This window comes from Erigeron canadensis, chromosome 1 (genome assembly GCF_010389155.1).
Source record: "Erigeron canadensis isolate Cc75 chromosome 1, C_canadensis_v1, whole genome shotgun sequence".
NCBI lineage: Eukaryota > Viridiplantae > Streptophyta > Magnoliopsida > Asterales > Asteraceae > Erigeron > Erigeron canadensis.
This window is the reverse complement of record NC_057761.1, coordinates 33,393,322-33,409,839: the sequence shown is the minus strand read 5'-3', so window position 1 is coordinate 33,409,839 and position 16,518 is coordinate 33,393,322. Positions and strand designations below refer to the sequence as shown.

At 36.9% G+C, this 16,518-nt stretch overlaps 1 protein-coding gene and 1 pseudogene across 1 annotated transcript; one reads left to right on the top strand and one right to left on the bottom strand.

The window, feature by feature from the left end:
* Positions 1 to 1,506: 1,506 nt before the first annotated feature.
* LOC122602996 lies at positions 1,507 to 7,720 on the top strand (annotated as a pseudogene).
* Positions 7,721 to 8,103: 383 nt separating this feature from the next.
* LOC122611347 lies at positions 8,104 to 14,294 on the bottom strand. The gene is made up of 3 exons (XM_043784370.1): positions 11,904 to 14,294; positions 9,079 to 9,389; positions 8,104 to 8,650 (listed from the first exon to the last, which is right to left on the bottom strand). Exons 1-3 carry the CDS (start codon positions 14,120 to 14,122, stop codon positions 8,301 to 8,303), a joined length of 2,880 nt encoding a protein of 959 aa, XP_043640305.1. The 5' UTR covers positions 14,123 to 14,294; the 3' UTR covers positions 8,104 to 8,300.
* Between the last annotated feature and the right edge of the window lie 2,224 nt (positions 14,295 to 16,518).

Below are 16,518 nucleotides of genomic sequence, written 5' to 3'. Positions count from 1 at the left end.
TAAAAACCTCTCTGTTTTGTGCACTCGATGTATCCTACCGGGTTACTCCGGCGAGTTTATGCTATGGTCATCTTCTCCGGCTAATTTAATGTGAAACTGTAACTAAGTGTTTAACTTCAATCCCGAACACAAATCAACACTAGATATAGATCGATGCATATATACATTTATTGATTTCAGAACATGATTCAATAATAATCATACTCAAACCCTAATCCCCAAATCGGATTGTGTTATGATCACCCCATCACCGTTAACCATAAAGATCCGGCCATCTCATCTCCGCCACAATCAAGATCCAGCAACTTTGGTTTACAATGGGGTAAAAGGGGGGATTTTGACAAAGAATGATAACGGTGCCTTTCTGGATATGGAGACGGTGAAGAGATGACCACACCTCTTGAATGGAAGAAAAAATAAGACCGAGACCACCCACTACAATCTTGTCAGAGTCTAAGACCATCCACCATTGACCATTCATTTCGTCGGAGTTCATAACCCACAACCGTAACCATGACCGTACAACATGTCAACCAGTACATGAAAAGTACATAAATGAGCGATTCTTACATCAGATAGCCAGCTTTAAAGATCACTACATAACATAACCATTCAGTCATAGTTGATTACACTCTAGTGCCATAATTCCAAAGTAAAACTAACATTGTTACCGGCTACCGGTACAACAGGTCAACCGATACATTAAAGAACTAAAATGAAAGGTACTTACATCAGATAGCCAATTTGAAAGATCACTACATTACATAACCATTGAGTCATAGTTCATTACACTCCAGTGCCATAATCCCCCAATTAAGTGAAAAATACAATCCTACATTTTGATCTACATGTTGATGTGCATAATCAAAATGTAATTCTTACAAAGGGGAATACAAATTGTGGTAATAATCCAAAGTTTCCAAAATGAAAAAATATTATGGAAATGTAGATACTACGACAAGTATAACTTACATTCCCTAAAATGAATAATAAAGATGTATAATTTTTTGTTAAGTAAGAAAGTAACCAGTAATATTCCTACTCCTTAATTATCTCTTTTTGTATCCGAAAACTTCTCCCAGTTAAAAATCATTAACTTAATGCTAATTACAAACAAACAGACCTTAATCAAATCATTTTTCTTCTTCTTCAATCCCCATAATATTATATTACGAGTATTAAGTAAATAATTTTTCCTTAATTACAGTCATTGACATTTTAGTTAATCGCTTCCATTAATTTTCTTTCTTCTTTGTAAGTCTATTTTTTATTCATTTCTTGTATATTAATATTTTCCTTCATATAATTCTTGACAAGGGTGTTTCTTGAAAGTTAATACGAGTAATACAATAATGCATGCATATTCCACTTTAATTTGTTTTCATTATCACAAATAATTAATGTGAATATATCTAATATGGTATATACAATGTGTATTTGCATGCAGCATGTATGTATGGAAAGTTATATGTGAAATGTCATAAGATCTAGCAGAAATTTAGATCCATATTAATAGAGATCGATGGCTGGACCGCATGGCGGAAATGAGCTAGCGAGGTCAGTGAGCCAACGATCTCATCAATCGATAAATAGGAACAACAACAATGCGGCTGCTGCTTTCCCAGGAGCTTCTGTTCTTGAGATACAAGATAATGGTCATGAACATGAAGCCATTCCGGTTTTCACTAATGGAAAATCAAAAGAAGATGAATACTTGAATGAGAATGGGAAAACAGATAGCGTAAGTATTGATCCTACGGATAAAAATCAGATTATGAAGAGTGTGCTTAAAGCTATTGAACAAGATAATGAGGGTTTTCTTCTTCGTGTTCGAGAAAGGATTGAAAGGTGATATAAACTCGACCTTTCTTTTTTTAAGTAGAAATCACTGATTTCAACTATTTCAATATCCAATTTTAGAACTTTTGCTCAAGAATTTGTGACCATTATGATTTGATGTCACCAGGGTGGGGATTCAAACTCCAAAGGTTGAAGTTCGATACAAGAATCTATCTATCGAAGGAAATATTTTCATCGGGTCCAGGGCGCTTCCAACTTTGTTAAATTCAACCCTTAATGCCATAGAGGTTTGTCATTTGTGTTTTATGATCTTCACAATGTTATCATTTCTATTTTGATTTTTATGAACTTAATTTAGAGTTTTGATCTGTTGATCATTTTCAATGTTTTGTTGTAAATAGGGATTTCTCCAAGTCATTAAGTTTATGCCATCAAAAAAGGAAGTTCTCAAGATCTTGCAGGATGTAAGTGGAATCGTGAGACCATCGAGGTATGTTTTGAGTTCTGGAGTTAGACTAGTTCATAACATTGCGTTATATATACGATCACACAAACAATTGATAGATCATTTTTCATTCTTGTCATCGTGGAATTATATCTCGAATTCTGTTTTCAGAATGACACTACTTCTTGGGCCTCCTGGCTCGGGGAAAACAACATTCTTGAGAACACTTGCTGGAGTACTAGAAAAGGATCTAAGACAAACTGGAGAAGTGACTTATTGTGGTCATAAAATGTCCGAGTTCATTGCTCAGAGAACTTGCGCGTATATCAGCCAACATGATGTCCACAACGGTGAGATGACTGTCAGAGAGACATTTGATTTTGCTGCACGTTGTCTCGGTGTAAGAGCCAGATATGATCTCCTGGTAGAACTCTATAGACGAGAAAGAGTAGCAGGGATCACACCAGATCCTGATATCGAAGCTTTTATGAAAGCAACAGCGATGTCTGGACAAGGATCTAATTTGGTTACAGATTATGTGCTCAAGGTTTATTTCACTCAAATCCTTGAATTTTCTTTATCTAGTTTGACTCGTTAACACACGATCATGAAAAATAGTCAGGGGCCCTTACTGATTTTTTTGTAAAAAAAAACAGATACTTGGATTGGATATATGTTCTGATATCAAGGTGGGTGATGAGATGAGAAGAGGAATCTCGGGTGGACAGAAGAAACGTGTTACTACTGGTATGCAATATTTCAATTACGCCTGAATGTACTTTGTTTTAGATTTTAAATGTGCTGAATTTGTGAAAGTTGCTATGTTGTGATTGCAGGAGAAATGTTAGTAGGGCCTGCAAACGTATTCTTTATGGATGAAATTTCGACTGGGTTAGATAGTTCAACTACTTATCAGATTGTTAAACATATGAAAGAAATGGTTAATATCATGGATGCAACCATGGTCATATCCCTCTTACAACCTGCTCCAGAAACGTACGAGTTATTTGATGACATTATACTTCTTTCAGAGGGTCAAGTTGTGTACCAAGGCCCGCGTGAAAATGTTCTTGAGTTCTTTGAAACTGTGGGATTTAAATGCCCAAAAAGAAAAGGAGTTGCTGATTTTTTACAGGAAGTCACTTCAATAAAAGATCAAGAACAGTACTGGTTCAAGAGAGATGAACCTTACAGATTCATGTCTGTATCTGAAATCGCTCAAATGTTCACCCGGTCTCAACTTGGTCAAGTTCTCTATGACAATCTTGCGAGTCCTTATGACGTTAAAAAAGTTCATCCTGCTGCATTGGTAAAAGAAAAGTATGGTATATCAAATATGGACCTTTTAAAAGCAAATATGTCAAGAGAATGGTTGCTATTGAAGCGTAACTCCTTCATATACATATTCAAGACGTTTCAGATTACAGTAATGGCGATTATTGGGTTCTCTGTTTACTTTAGAACAACTATGAAAAGTGGTCAACTAAAAGATGGCGAAAAGTATATGGGTGCTCTGTTCTTTAGTCTTCTTACTGTGATGTTTAATGGTTCTGCTGAAATAGCGCTCACTGTTATGAGGCTTCCAGTTTTCTATAAACAAAGGGATTCATTGTTTTACCCTGCGTGGGCATTTGCCATTCCTATGTGGCTTCTAAAGATCCCTATATCGTTTAGTGAATCTGTCATTTGGATTGTTATAACATACTACACCATTGGGTTTGCGCCTTCAGCTGCTAGGTTTTTTAAACAGCTGTTGGCGTATATATGCGTGCACCAAATGGCTTTGTGTCTGTTTCGGTTTCTTGGTGCTGTTGGGAGAACTCAGGTGGTTGCTAATGCTCTGGGTACCTTTTCACTGCTAATAGTCTTTATACTAGGCGGATTCATAGTAGCTAAAGGTTTGTGTTCTACGTCCTTGTATATGTAAAAATCTCTTTACATATATTAGTGTCAACAACTTACCAAAAAAAATGCAAATTTACAGATGACGTTTATCCATGGATGATCTGGGCTTATTACATTTCCCCAATGATGTACGGACAGAATGCCATTGTGATCAATGAATTTCTTGACGAAAGATGGAAAACTGTAAGCTTATTACTAACTTACTAAGTGAAGTTATATTTATTTTCATGTGTTTGATACTAATTTTGGATAATAATTGCAGCCGAATCCTGATCCACGAATCAATGAACCGACTGTAGGCCTAGTTCTTCTTAGTTCTAGAGGCATGTTCACCGCCGGGTATATGTATTGGGTTTGTGTTGCTGCACTCATTGCATATACACTGCTCTTCACCATCCTCTTCGTTTTAGCATTGACGTATATGAATCGTAAGTTTTATGTTATGTTTTCTAACTGCCATTTTGGGTAAGTTCTTGATTTGGACTGCTTGACAAAATGCAGCCTATGGAGATTCAAGATTTGTTGTTCCAAATGAAAATGAACAATTTGTCCGCCAGATGTCAGCCAAGGATCAAGGTTTAAATTTCCGCTCTTGTTCAAGATGATATTTTAAGTAACTTATGTTTGGAACGAAATCTAACTTATTTCAGGAACAGAAAAGGCAGGTGAAAAGAAAGGAATGGTCCTTCCATTTCAGCCACTATCACTTGTATTTGATCATGTCAACTATTATGTAGATATGCCTGCTGTAAGTCATTTCATTTAATCAATTAAGTGACTATCTAGCCGAAAACAAAAACATAAATCAGAAAATATTCGGTTTGTGTATCAGGAAATGAAAGCTCAAGGACGCACAGAAGATCGTTTACAACTTTTAAAGGACGTCAGTGGTGCGTTTAGGCCAGGTGTTTTGACAGCATTGGTTGGTGTTAGTGGTGCTGGAAAGACAACTTTGATGGATGTTTTAGCTGGCAGGAAGACTGGCGGTTACATTGAAGGGAACATCAGTATTTCTGGGTACCCTAAAAATCAAGAAACTTTTGCTCGTGTGAGTGGATACTGTGAACAAAATGATATCCATTCTCCACATGTTACCGTGTATGAATCGCTGGTGTATTCTGCTTGGCTTCGTCTCTCTCCAGACGTAAACGATCAATCAAGACAAGTAAGGTTTTCAAATTTACAAGCACAGCAAGAAAAATGCCAAAATTAAGAATTTAGACATTTGTAGAATATAGTTTTATATTTTCATGATTATACATATATACGTCGAAATGTCTTTTGAAATTGTAGAAGAGTGGACAACCTGCCCAAAAAAAAGATATACTTGTTAAATGTGCAGCAAAAAGAGCCTATGTAATTGATCTCATATTTGCTATATAGTGACCTAACCCTTAAGGGTCTCATTTTGTGCAATTTTGTACGCTTTAGATCTTCGTGGAGGAAGTTATGGATTTGGTTGAGTTGAATTCCATAAGGGATTCGCTAGTCGGGCTTCCGGGAGTAGATGGTCTCTCAACAGAACAACGAAAGAGACTCACAATAGCAGTTGAGTTAGTGGCTAACCCTTGCATTATCTTCATGGACGAGCCCACATCAGGGCTGGATGCAAGGGCTGCAGCCATTGTCATGAGAACAGTTCGAAACACGGTTGATACAGGTAGAACTGTTGTCTGCACGATTCATCAGCCGAGCATTGACATTTTTGAAGCGTTTGATGAGGTAAAATTATATTTTGTTTTTTCATCAGTAAATATAAATCGGTTGCAATTATGTTTTTTTATAAATTTACTAACTTGATGAATTTCTTGCAGCTATTCTTGATGAAAAGAGGCGGTAAGGTCATTTATGCTGGACCTCTGGGACACCAATCTCAACTACTAGTCGAATACTTCCAGGTAAGTGTACCCCTTTTTAGTGAGATCACAAAAAACAGTCTCCATCCTTTTGTTTTCTCTAACGGGCACACATTTGTAGTCACTCGAAGAGGTTAACAAGATAAAGGATGGACAAAATCCTGCCACTTGGATGCTTGAAGTCAGTTCCCCTGCAGTTGAAGCTCAGCTCGGTGTTGATTTTGCAGAGATATATGCTAAATCTGAACTCTATAGGTACTCATTTGGCCCAAATCTTTACTTTGGAGTTTAATTTGTTCAAGGTTACGCATTAAACATTGCCGAATCCATCACACAGGAGGAACCAGGAGCTCATCATAGAATTGAGTAGACCAGCACCAGGGACCCGGGACCTACATTTCGCAACAAGATACTCAAGATCGGTTTTCACACAATTCAAAGCCTGTTTTTGGAAACAAAAATTGTCTTATTGGAGACATCCAGAGTACAACGTTGTTCGGTTTTTAATGACAACAGGGTGTGGGATTATTTTCGGGATAATTTTCTGGGACAAAGGCCAAAAGACGTAAGTACTATACTAAGCATCATCACTTCTTTCTTGAAACATGGATTTAAGGAGCTATTTGTTTCCAACAGGAGCCAACAACAAGATTTGATGAATATGGTTGGTGCTATGTATGCTGCCGTTATGTTTCTTGGAGGAACGAACACTTCTTCTGTGCAGACTGTAGTGTCGGTAGAGAGGTCTGTCCTTTATCGTGAGAAGGCTGCAGGGATGTATTCTCCCCTCCCATACGCATTTGCTCAGGTACAAACACCACTTAGTTTTACTTGAACTCATCTCTCTTTATATATGTAGTTTAAAGTATACATATTTAACAAAAACACGACCAAGATGTGGGTTGAGTGGTGAGTTTGAACATATTTCTGACGTGCAGGTGGCGATTGAGGTGATTTATGTTTGTGTTCAAACACTCATTTACAGCCTTGTGCTTTACATAATGATCGGATTTGCTTGGTCAGCTAGCAAATTTTTGTGGTTCTATTTTTTCGTTTGTATGAGCTTCACTTACTTCACATTATATGGAATGATGCTCGTGGCTCTTACTCCGAACTACCATGTTGCCGCCATTACGATGTCGTTTTTCCTCAGCTTTTGGAACCTCTTCTCTGGCTTCCTTATCCCTATAACGGTAAGACAATAATTTTCCTATAACGGTAAGACAATAATTTTCTTGATACAAGAAAGAAATAACTTTGTGATGAAAGCCTCACTCTATTTGTGGTGAAGCTTTCCTCACAAGTCACAAAAGTTATTACAATGTCACAAACTGATTATTGACCTTGTAAAGAAAATATGTGACGTATGAGTGATATTTGCAGCAAATTCCGATATGGTGGAGGTGGTATTATTGGTGTTCACCGGTGGCATGGACATTATACGGGCTTATTACTTCTCAAATAGGTCAAGACGAAAGCCTCGTTCAAATTCCAGGAGCTAGTTCAATATCAGTTAAGGAGTTTATAAAGGTGTCATTTGGATTCGAGTATGATTTTCTAAAATACGTAGCATTGGCTCATGTTGCTTGGGTTGTTCTATTCTTTGTCGTTTTTGCTTGTGGCATTAGATGTCTCAACTTTCAAAGAAGATAGTCAAGAAAACTGTTTCTAGTAAATCATGTGACAAATTCTACATTTTGCTTACAGGAGGCGAATGAGATAGTTAAAATAGCCAATTTTGTAAGTAGTAGAGATATTGGTGTCTTCTGTTTTCTTTCTTTCTTATTTAGAGTGTACAGGCTTGTATAATACTTTCATTCGTATTGTTTTAATTGTTAAGTCAAGAAAGAATAATGTTATGCTAGATTTGAGTAAATCCTTATTGTACTCCAAGCTAAACATGGGTTTAATTTGAATTGACAAAAACTCTATGTTAGCAACTGCAAGTCTGCAACCCTAAGCAAAGCTACCAAGCAATATCAGCAAAAACATTTATATGCCTTTTCCTTCTAGCTGGTTTTTTCCACCAAGATAGAGGTAAATGCCCCTCTATCGTATACCAAGATTAAACTCGTAAAATGGATTTGTAAGTTTAAATACGAGGAAAAGGACTGGCCTTTGTATGTTTCATCAGCATTACATTTGTTTGATTTGCAAAATCCAAGTGTATGTAAACCTATTAGCTAATGGCCATCATTTAGCTAAGTAAATGTATAACAGCCAGACCCTAGATCTCAGTTTTCAACTAATCCAAAATAAGCAACAAGATAAAAAATTCATGACTTGATGATTCCTTACTCGGGTTTCACAGGACCATCAGCAAACTCATGAATTTCCTTCTTGCTCTTGATTATACACTTCTTTTTCGTATCAGCGTTGACTTTATCCAAATCTTCAGCAATACCCATGTACCCAAACAGCACACGCTCAGCCTCTTTACTTTCACCTTCCTCACTATTACTGCTCTTGCCCTTGCTAGAAGAGACTTTGTCCAGATCTCTTCGTCCATGTTTGTTCCTCACAAAATATTGATGAATTTTCTCTGCATCTTGTAACCCAGAAAATGTACCCAGAAATTTGACCAGCATTATGCTGCAGTTTGCAACTTTCCCATGTTTGACTTTCCCACCACTTAGACCTACGCCTGAAAATCAGGGTAGACATGAACGGGTTTAAGAGTAAGGTAGTAATCGCTAGCACGTGTTCGGATATGCATTTTGAAACTAATAATGTGATATTGAATAATTGTGTAATGAAATAACCAGCTGTAACAAAATTTACTGCATGAGATAAAGGATTTGCCTCTGACGTAAAAAAAAAAAGACAATTTAAGAAACTTACATATAAAATGGTCTATATGAACATCTTAACATCTTATAATAGTATTCATATTTTGAACAACTTATCAACTACTTATTAGCAAAAAAACTAAAAAATCAAAGATTATATTCTTTTAACAGTATCACTGACAATATAGAAACGAAGGAGGGTAATCAAGATAAATTTACTTTGCTAAAACAGCCTTTAAAGTATGATTAAAACAAAATAAAAATGTTCAAGAATGTAATATACCTCGGAGAAATTGTGTAAGTGCTTCTATGGTAGTGGGCCCCTGGCCATTTGAATCATTGTTTGTAATAGAAATGTTATGAACTATGACAACTGGGGGCCAGATTATAAGATCTTCTTTCTGAACCCAGGCTTCTTTACTGGAAAGGGTCTCCGGGAACCATCTAACAGTTCCTACAGGAATAGCACTATTCCAACCTAACATAACACATAATGCCTTGACGAGTCCTAAATGTTGAGCCCTCATCCCAACCTTGTGGGACATGAAAGCGTGCATTGCTAATCGTTGAGTGTCTAAGAACTCCTTCGAGACACTGAAAGAATGCAAACAGAATGGAAAGTGAGTACATAAAAAAATGCATTTCCTACATCTGCAAGATGCAATAAGGTAACAATAAGAAACGCATTGGTCTACAGCCTCCAACTAATTTATCAGAATGGGACCTATAAATTCCAAATATGGATTGAGCAAATAATAGTTTTCAAGAAACACCCCAATCTGGAGACCACCCCTAGTTATGGGATGAAACATACCAGCTACAGAAATACCAATAGGTTTGTAAACATGCAATATTTTCTCTCTACACAGCAGTAAATTTACAGTAAATATTCATCAAAGGGCTTCTTTTAAGAGCTTCAGGATATGAGAGACTGTTAACAGATTTTTTTTAATAAATGGTGGTAAACAGTCAGTTTCTTTTATAGCGTAAAAGCAATGAACCACCAAAACATAATGTTGATTCTAAGTATCAACTAGAAAAGTAGATTTGTCAATTTTAACCCATTCTTCTACAATGGGTCAACTTAGGGTGTGTTTTATCTCAAGCAAGGCAGATAAAGAGACCTGGAGATATTAGAAGTGGAATGCTGACATGAGTAGGGAAACAGGTGGAAGGTTGCCCAAAATCTGTTTTTAACGCACACATGATCTAAAATCGGTTTATTCAGCTACTAACATTATTGTCGTAAATCGTTCATCAGTGATCGATAAAAATTTGTAAAATTGGACAAAGAAGTATATCTGTATATGTGAGTCAGACAAAACCAACCCAAGCAGTTCGACCTGTACAAAAACAGCTATTTCAATTCAAGCCTAATTTGACCCATCACCTGACCCACCCACCTTGCCACATAATAACTCATTTAAAAATTTACTTTGGGCCAAAGAATATGGAAGTCACTTCTGATTAATCAACATGATTTCAATCTGGTTCTGATTAATAGACATGAAAACCTCTACTTAGGAGCCAGGTTGCATACAGAACGCACAGCCACCACCCAGATTAGGGTTAAGATCTCTCCTGTTCTTCATTCTTGTTATTTTCTCGTTCTTGTGTGTGTGTGTGTGTGTGTGTGTGTGTTTAATCCTAGCAACTTCTACTTATCAAGTTTGTCTTTCCATAAGAAAAAACAAGATCATGACCCAAAAAGATAACATTTGATTAAAAGAGCACAAAAAACACTTCCACCCTCACTACATATCTCTTCAACTTCTGTCATCTGTTTCTCAATGACATAATGCCACCGGAGGATTCTGACAGTTTCAAAAAGTTTACGGTGGTGCTGGTGTAAAACGGGGAAAGGGAGAGTGCCGTGACACATTCTTATTGGCTCTCTTTTGTCTTGGAGAGGAAGAGAGGGGGTTAATCAACTAGATATCTTGGTCTCAAGCACAGCCCTGACATATAGCAGACGAACTATACCAACTACTCACAAACAGACAAGGATCCTAATCCAAGACTGAACTCTTCAGTATCTTGCTGTCCCTCTATACATACATCATAAAGAAAACTAAAATTCTCAGCTATTATATTACTCGGGAATAACATAGCAAGTACTGGTGATCAAAGCTAACTTAATTGGCATTTCTTAATGGGCAGATCCATTCTTTTAGCAGTAAAATGCCAGGTATTATGGACCTTTTCTTGCTCAACTGGCAAGATAGATGACAAATCCATCAAGTGAGTTCAATTTAAGTATAGTTTCCACCTCATACAGGAACATGTCTTATGAAGGTTCAAGTACATGCTCAATTTCAGCTAAAAGCAAAGTCCATCCATTGTAAAATCCACATGCACAAAGCTACTGAGTTTCAGGTGTAAAACTTTTCCAGAAAGTAAAACACATATAAAGTAATCATAACTCGTCATGCATCCACCTTCCGCAGTGAACTACACACCAGAGACAGCCATGCCTGAGACACATGGAACGGTGGAAGTGTAGAACTTTTAGCTCCGAGTTTTACTATAACGCCATAAGTCTTGGCACATATCCGATGCTTACCATATTATTTAGTACCATCAGCATGTAACTGACTCCAAACTATCGTCTTATCAAATACCTGCATATACCTGGCCATTTTCCAGGTATTTGGCTTAACTACACACCAGAGACAGCCATGCCTGAGACACATGAAACGGTGGAAGTGTAGAACTTTTAGCTCCGAGTTTTACTATAACGCCATAAGTCTTGGCACATATCCGATGCTTACCATATTATTTAGTACCATCAGCATGTAACTGACTCCAAACTATCGTCTTATCAAATACCTGCATATACCTGGCCATTTTCCAGGAGTTGGCTTGGCTTAACTAACCATAACATAAATTAGCCAATAAAAAGTGCACCCACTTCAATGCATATCCCCCCAACCCCCAAACAGAAACCTCTCCAAAAAAATGTCAGAATAATGTTAATAAGCTATCCTAAGCCGTACAAGAGAATGGATCACATTATCTTCAAAGTCAAAGAAGATCATGGTGTAAAAGATGAGCAAGTGAATATAAGTGGCCACCAATTATTGAGAATTGTAAAAAAGAAACACAGACCTTCTTCCACATACGATGCAGTATACGCTACCTGCCTGCCCATGCTCCAAGTATTTCCTCCGCACGCTTGGGGTATCATTCAACTTTTTGGTGAAAGACAAAAAATAATCATGTACCAGCTGTTTGAACTTCTCAGTATCTTCATGTGGATCATACCTTTCAGTGTCACCTGAATACATGTCCACTTCCTTATCATGTTCACGTCTTATCGGCGCATTTTTCCAATTGGGATGAACATGTCTTCTATGTGAAGGGTATGAATTATACCCACCTCGACCACCAGATCTTGGATAACCTTTTGCATACTTATCCTCATGTTTATAAGATTTCATAGGATGGTCATGCAAATATTCCTCATTATCGTATGATAAAAACTCATCATCATAACCTGTGTCTACTCTTCTAATGAATCCATCAGTGTGGTCCTTTCTTCTAGCAAAGTTTGAACCCCTGCCATCTTGATCTATCCACTCCTTGTCATAAAAGTCACGATTGTGTCTTCTACCGACAGTATCCAATCTACTCATCATAGTTCTAGAAGTTGTCCTATTTTCTTCATCTTCCATTATGTATTTCCGCTTCATAATCCTACTTGATGAGTCATACGGGGAAAGATCACGCTCTTCCATTTTATGTGTTCTTTCATATAAAAACCCTGGAGAGCTTCTCCTTCCTTCCTCATGAGATCCTGAACCTACATCTCGATTGTAGTCATAATCTCGTTTGTAATCATATTCTCGTTTATAGTCATAATTTCGTTTATAGTCATAATCGACTCTGATTCGTTCTATTTCATGATCTTGTGGCATACCCATGTATGGAATTTCTTGTTCTCTGGGAAGTTTCCTCCCAAGACGGGAATGAATACTAGCAGGATCAGGATACTGTAAAGTTTCTCTTTTTTCACGTGGCGAGCGGTTCAAACCAACGTTATTTGAGGCTGCTAGCTTCTCTAAAGAAAGATGGTCCGATAAACTTCTACTGCTCATATTCCTACGAGCAAAATCAGAAATTTCTGTCCGCTGTGTAACAGGCTCTAACAAACTCGCTCTTAATATACCTCTATCACTGTAGTCCTCTCTTTCACGCAGATTCATCTTTTCGTAGATTTCATCAGATGGATATAAAAAGTCATCTCTTTCTCGTATTCGTGGTTGACCACGCAAAGCATCAGGATGCCCAGTCCTTGGAGGACTAAATCCCTCATGTCGGTATCGACCCATATCCTCATTAATCTCAAGCTCTCTGTCTTTTCCACGCTCCAAATGGTGCCTTTCTTCATATCCGGAATGTGGTAAAGGATCGGGTATAAGCCCCGAGTTCAATGGATGTTTGTCTCGAGGCAAAGGAATACCACTTTGATAACCTAATTCATCAACCCTCGACTTTCTTGGAGATAATCTTTCATAATCTTTGAAATGAGATACACCCATAGATTCCTTAGACCTAGATGCAGTCAGACCGGAATAACTATCCCTCAGATTAGCCATACTTTTATCAAATGAAAACGAATCTCGTATATCTGGATACTCAACTCTTTCTTTCCCGAGCTGATTTAAACCAATGCTCAAAGAAGCTGACGTGAGTTCACCACCAGTATTACTTTTCATAACGGGTCCCACATCTCCCATCGACCTATACAGTCCTACACCAGCAGACTTATGAGTTCCAATCTCACGCATCCCACTATCTAACCTCCTATCCTCAAATTTGTCATCAATCATTATCGTCCTGGACGGACCACGTCCATAATCAACATCCTCGTGTTTCCTATCCATACGTTCCACAAAATCATATCTCGACCGCCTTTCAGGACTAACCAAATCCCTCTCCATAACCCATTCCTCGTTATAATACGCACGCCCTCTTTTACCCTCCACAAAATCCGGCGACCTAGACCGCATTCCCCTACTTCTATCCTCCACCACTCTCCGCCTCTCCAACGAGACACTCCTACGTCCACCCACTACTCTTTTATCCTCCATAATAAAACCCGGCGACCTAGACCTAGACCGAACCCTCCTACTCCTATCATCTCCTACTCTCCGTTTTTCCAACGAAATACTCCTTCGCCCACGACCCAATACTCGTTCTGAGTACCCCGGAACCTCCATTCTCCGTGGACTCAGTAAATAGCCATCTAAACCCATATCACCATCTCTACGTGTCCTCCCATACGAAGATTCCGTACCAAAATTTTGGTGTCTTCGAGATTGCATACCTAATCCCAAAAAGTCCTCAACTTTCTTCAAACCCTAATCCTAAAATCACTAATTTCAGCTAATTAACTAACAATATATGAAATTACTGATTAAAGATTTGCATAAAGATAGCAGAAAACCCTAACTAGGCAATTAACAATAGAACATGTTTTATAAGTTCTAAAATAAAAAAAATAAAAAAACACACACACACACAGTGGCTAAGTGAGTATCTATGTACAGGATTTTAAAACCTTAATGACAACATTCTGAGCCAACATGTTGTACGATGATGCTGATGATGATGTTTATAAATTGTATGTATATCTGCTGTATGTTATTATAGATAGATGTGTTTCTGTTTTCGAAAGATATACACACCAGCAGATCTTGTTAATTCTTATGGAACATGACGATAGATGTATTTGGACTTTAAGTCTATTGGGCCTCTGTGCTTTTTGTTAACCCGGCCCATTTAAGTCTGTGATTACGTGATAGATTCATAGATCCTGATTTGTGAACACATGACATACAGGTGCAAATATCTGTTAATCAGTTTTAGGTTTTTTTTTTTTTCTTTTAACCAAAATCGGTTTTTTTTAAAAAAAATTAACCGGTTTCGGTTAACTGGTACCGGTTAATAACCGGTTTCTATATCAAAAAACTCTAACCGATGGAACCGATTGCAGTTAATAATAACCGGTTAACTGAAAGTGGTTAACCGGTACCAGTTTTTAATAACTGAAACGCAAGACACTAGATTCAAATATTGAGAACCCACATGAAAAATAACACAAGACACATTACACATTTACACACATTATACAGAGAGTCAGAGACAAGACATAAACATTCAAAACCAAAAACATTACCAAAACATGAATTTCCTTATTTTATTTTCTGTTTTCTTCCCCATTCAATCAATCGATCGACACAAAAAAACCTTTGTTTCGATCGAAAAACTCTCTCTCTCTCTGTTTCGATCGGAAAAAACCCTCACAAAAAATAAGTAAGGATTCTTTACCATGTGATGTAATCTCCGACATCGTTCGGCAACAAGTATTGATGACGGTGGACCGGCGGTAAGTATAGATGTAGATCTGAATAAATCGATTGAACATATAATTGATTGAATTATAATGCTAGTTGAATATTTCTGTCTTCAATCTAGTTGAATTATAATGCTAGATTGCTAGTTGAATAAATTGAGGTCTTGTTTCACAATAATGTTGCTACAGCGGCAGGTTTGTGTGAGGGTTATGTTCAATAAATAAAGATAATAATAGATAAATCTAGGTTAACCGGTTATAGGTTATTATTTTAAAAAAAAAACCGATTATCGGTTAAACGGTTAATAACCGATTTTTGTTTTGAAAGCCATGATCGATTACTAACCTACGGTTAATAATAACCTATAACCGGTACAGTAATACTCGATTAGTAACCGGTTAGGTTAACCCGTTTTTGAACGGATCGGTTAGGTTAACCGGTTTTTTTGTGCACCTCTAACATGACAGGCTAAAGATCTAAATTAAAAATGAAAACGAGTGGAATTCAAATGTTATAACCAAATTTTAAGGTATTTTAAACTATATTATTACTTTTATAATTTTATTATTATGTTTCTATTTCGCTCTAAGAGTTGTTATTTTATTGACCAGAATCATCACTAGTTTGAAGTTCAATTCTTGAGAGGTAAACGTTTTATGTGTAGCCAAAGAAAATGTTTGGAAATGATCATGGTGATTATCCTGGTTTAACTTCATGCTTCTGAATCAATTAATTGTCATTATAAGAAAATTTTATTTATGTAACCATTTAATTAGTTTCTTTATTCCTTCACTTAAAATAATTCATAATAAAGGAAACTTATTTAGTTTTAGTTTTCGTCTATTAAAAGGATCTTACTTTTAGAAATTTCGCTATAAAGGGAATGTCTTTAGTTTTTAACACCAACCATCCGTTAAATGCCACGTCACTGTTGTCATATCATTAAATTTTTCTCCGCTTTTACTAATCTTTCCTTTCTTTTTTTATCTCTCGATGTGCACACACATGACACATCCCACATCAAATCCAGATGAAAATCAAATTCCAATCTAAAATCAATTCTATCAAATCCAAACTAAATTTCATTAATGTATTCATCATCATATACACATCTTCATATCCATACATCCAAGTGGAGCAATTATCTCTTTCATCTTTTTCTAACTACTCGTAATTCAATAGAGAAGTTCAACCAAATATTATTCATAATCAAAACAAAATATGTTACCAGTAACAAATGTAGTGTCTTTGTGATTTCATTACATAGCAAAAATCTAGTCATCAACTGAAATGCAACAACTACTCTTGATCATTAGTTCAAAAAATGCTGCTGCTTGTACCCACCACCGTTGACAGCCGGAAAA